Source organism: Juglans regia, chromosome 16, assembly GCF_001411555.2.
Source record: "Juglans regia cultivar Chandler chromosome 16, Walnut 2.0, whole genome shotgun sequence".
NCBI lineage: Eukaryota > Viridiplantae > Streptophyta > Magnoliopsida > Fagales > Juglandaceae > Juglans > Juglans regia.
This window is the reverse complement of record NC_049916.1, coordinates 6401411-6405403: the sequence shown is the minus strand read 5'-3', so window position 1 is coordinate 6405403 and position 3993 is coordinate 6401411. Positions and strand designations below refer to the sequence as shown.

The following is a 3993-nucleotide window of genomic DNA, read 5'->3' as shown; positions in this document are numbered from 1 at the left end:
AAAAATTCATCAAAGTTAAGGATGAAAAGATAATTGTCAAATAGCCACGGTCCCCCCCCCCCAAAAAAAAAATGCGATCCTTATTAGCTTCACTAAATGTGATTAGCAAAAGTGATTACGAAAACATTTCGCCTAATCTCTTTAAATGTGAAAGGCTTTGATACTTTCCATATTTTCATCATTGTTGATCTTACCACCTTTTTGCTAATTTGCCTTTCTGAATATAGCTTACCCACCAAAAAATGCTTCCCTTTTCGAACCACCTCCTCCAAATTGCCGTGATCAAGATCAATCAATGACAATTTCTCATCGTTTAATGTCAACTAGTCCCAGTATTCAGTTAGTTCCTCCATCATACTCCCAACTAATTCAGAAAATCATGAAAATACTTTTACATCTTGTGACAGTAGGCCGTAAAGCTCAAAAAACTCCACATTTTCCTTCTCTATAGGAGACATAAGAGGAGACTTGTGCAAAAAATCAAAATCTGAGAGTGATTGTTATTCCGTATAGAGTTCTTTTATATGTAAGCAGGCATGGATGATACATTATCCCTATTATTGGTGTGACAATATTTAATTTGTAATATTTAAAATTTAAACTTTTTGTATAAATAAATTATGTCATATCATCAGTGTAAAGGGTGTCTCCTTGACGCTGATTTGTAAATATAATTTTTCTTTTGTAAAAATTATTTTTGTTTTCTCATTAAAATCTAAGAAAATGATCGGATGAAAAGTTATAAAAATTACAATAGGAAATCTGTTTGAGATTGAAAAATGTTTGGAATAAAGTTGAAATTTTTTTATTTTTTATTTTTTGAAAAAACAATAGATGCTAGCCAAACACAGCCTAGTCCCTACTCCGGAATAGCATAATCCATCAAACAAAGTGCACTTTATCCATGCTTCGGACTCGCATAATCCATATAGCAAACAGAACCCGCCACAACAGAAACCCTAATCTGCGCGGCTGCGCTCCCGTCCCCATATAAACAACCTCAAAGCAAAACCCTCGTAGCCCCCGAGCGTAGCAGACAGAGAAGGACCAAGAAAATGCAGATCTTCGTGAAGACCTTAACTGGGAAGACTATCACCCTCGAGGTTGAATCCAGCGACACCATCGACAATGTTAAGGCCAAGATTCAGGACAAGGAAGGTACCGTACTCCTTCATTTTCTCTTTCAAGGAATCGGTTCCCTATCGGATCGAACTGGTTTTTGTTGTTGTTGTTGTTGTTGTTGTTGTTCTTTTAATTTTTTATAGCTTGTTAATTTCTCAGGTATTCCGCCGGACCAGCAGAGGCTGATCTTTGCAGGGAAGCAGCTCGAGGATGGCCGTACCCTCGCAGATTACAACATCCAGAAAGGTTAGTTCATTTTTCGGGCGTGTATGATTGGATTAATGCAAGAATCTGTTTGGTTGGAGGGGAAAAAGAGGGAAAGAGAACGAAAGCGATTGCTGTAATATATTGTTTTAAGTTACTTATGAAAAAACGTAATTGAGCTATGTAACGATGCGAGTCTAGAAGAAAAGCCAGATAGATTTGAAGTAAGGGCTGCAAGGTATTTTGTTTCTGTTTATCTTAGAGTTTACTAACTTGATGAGGTGATGGATAGAGTTTACCTCTGATGAAGGAAATCTTTGGATGCTTTTAATTTAGAAATGTTCAGATTTTTATAGTTGAAGCACCTCTTAGGAAGTTTATATAACCAAGGGAATGGTGAAACTGGTGGTGGATTGATATGATGTCTTCTGTTTTTTAGTTTCAGGAGATTTCATTCCGAAGCAAATAGTTGTAATGTGAAGGATTACGTTATGTGATTGATTTCTAAATCTTCTGTTTTCATTTTTTTAAAATTCTTAATTCAATTTAAATGACCTTGTGCAGAGTCAACTCTTCATCTTGTTCTGAGGCTTCGAGGTGGCATTATTGAACCATCTCTGATGGCATTGGCCAGGAAATACAACCAGGAGAAAATGATCTGCCGCAAGTATGTTTATCATTTGTTTGTTATTTTATTAACAAGTCAAGACTGATTGAGCTTTATATTTTTATAATCATAGTTGGCAATGATTTCTTTCTATTTGGCACTCAGGGCTATTCTTAACCTGTTGGAATTAGTGACGAAAACCACATTATTGAATAATTGTAATGATCTCTTGTCTTAAGCCTCGACTGGTGAAGTATGTTTAATGGATATAAAGATTGGTTGTGTTTTAAACTAGTCTCAATAAACGGATTTGTGAATACGTGTCACTTGATGGTCAGAATTATGTGCTTAAAAGCTGTTTTTGCACGGTTTCCAGAAATTTTCCTCATAAGAAAATGGGTGCTGCTATCAGCCCCATGAGTTTGCTCCCTCAAACTTACCACTAGTACAAATTGTACTTTTTATTTTTTTTCTTTCAAACATTTTTTAAACATCTTTTAACTCTTTTAAAAAATAAAAAAAATACACCATTTCACTAATTGTCACTTCCTTAACCATTAAGAAAAAATAAAAAATAAAATAAAATTCCGGAGCAGTAATTTTGAGGAGGCAGACTTATGGGGGCCAAGTATAATTTTCCCAAGAAAAATAAGCCAAGTTTTCCTCCTAACAATGAATTTGTAAATGGTTATGGTGCTTCATGGCTCATTGAAAAAAAGAGAGTAATTGATTATGGCTTCATGGTGAAATGACTACAACACTTTATGCCATGTTAACTTTGTAATCCCTTTTGTTTTACTTAGTATTTATTGATTCTTGGCTGTTTGCCAAATGCAGTTTTGCCGCTCTTTTGTCCATTTTATGTCTATGATTGATGCTGTATACATGCAATTGATCTGACTATGCTTTTAATTTTAAATGCTTGATGCAATTTTAAATGCTTTTAATTTTAAATGATTGTGCAATTCATTTATCTCATGTTTTGTATCCTGAAAGTTATTCTTACTGTGTTTTTTGAGTTTGACATGCGCTATCTACCTGTATGTCTAGAAGTTATCAGGTTCTATACGTTAATTTTTGAAAATGAATTGTCTTGATAAAATGTTTCCAGCTTCTTTCTTTTCTAGAGCAACAAAAATCCCTATTTTAACGCTTGCACAACCTTGTAATTACTTGGTTTTTTAAATGCTTGATGCTGTGCTGTTTGTCTTGCTCCCATGTGTTATGCGATACATTTATTTCTGAATTTTTTAAATCCGATTTTACAGATGTTATGCACGGTTGCACCCACGTGCTGTCAACTGCAGGAAAAAGAAGTGTGGACACAGCAACCAGGTATAACAGTTATTTTGCATTCTCTCTCTCTCTCTCTCTCTCTCTCATAATTTAAAAAAAAAAAAAAAAAACTGAAAAAATGTTCCATACTACTTGAACTGCAGCTGAGGCCAAAGAAGAAGATCAAGTAGAGTAGTTGGTGTGAGGAAAAATTGCTAACCATTGTAGTGGGTCGCTGGATGTCTTATCTGAACGATGGTAGCATCAAACAGTTCGCTAGTAGAATTCTAGAAATCCGACATGTAGTACAGTGTTACTTAATATGCTTTGAACTTTTTGGGCGTTGAATATGCCGTGACGTTTTGAGTCATTTTTTTTGGTGATGAAATCAAACCTATGCTTTTGTTTAGTTTTATGTGGGTTCTGTTGCTTAATTATGTTTGTTTGGTCCTTGAGCTCTTCAATTTTGAGGCGTTGGAATGAAAGACTGTCTGACTGTGTAAGACGGATTTTGTGGGAATCTTGAGTCGTCAATCCTCTTGATTTGAATCTCTCCCTAGTAAAATGGCATGCCCCCTAATTTGAAGTTCGTCGCTGGATGCTATTTTTAAACTTTATGCTGGATTTTATTCTCCAAGTACAAGGATCACGACGACTTTGAGTGTTCTCTTTTTATGCTGCTTTGTTTGGAAAGTCGCTCGAGTATGTTGTAGATTAAGGTTTTGTTTGGTTTTTAAATTTAACTTTTTCATGTTTTATAAAGAGAGACGCTTGGGGCCGGACGG

The 3993-nt window shown here is 35.2% G+C and overlaps 1 protein-coding gene across 1 annotated transcript; it reads left to right on the top strand.

The window, feature by feature from the left end:
• Positions 1–916: 916 nt before the first annotated feature.
• LOC109007545 (ubiquitin-60S ribosomal protein L40) lies at positions 917–3757 on the top strand. Its single transcript, XM_018987249.2, has 5 exons — positions 917–1158; positions 1282–1368; positions 1891–1993; positions 3202–3268; positions 3373–3757. Exons 1-5 carry the CDS (start codon positions 1056–1058, stop codon positions 3397–3399), a joined length of 387 nt encoding a protein of 128 aa, XP_018842794.1. The 5' UTR covers positions 917–1055; the 3' UTR covers positions 3400–3757.
• Positions 3758–3993: the final 236 nt, after the last annotated feature.

Excerpts from the sequence above, each read along its gene's own strand:
- LOC109007545 (XM_018987249.2), top strand. The coding sequence starts at position 1,056 with ATGCAGATCTTCGTGAAGACCTTAACTGGGAAGACTATCACCCTCGAG. Across the intron at positions 1,369-1,890 it reads AGATTACAACATCCAGAAAG|AGTCAACTCTTCATCTTGTT; the intron begins GTTAGTTCATTT and ends GACCTTGTGCAG. Across the intron at positions 1,994-3,201 it reads GAGAAAATGATCTGCCGCAA|ATGTTATGCACGGTTGCACC; the intron begins GTATGTTTATCA and ends CCGATTTTACAG.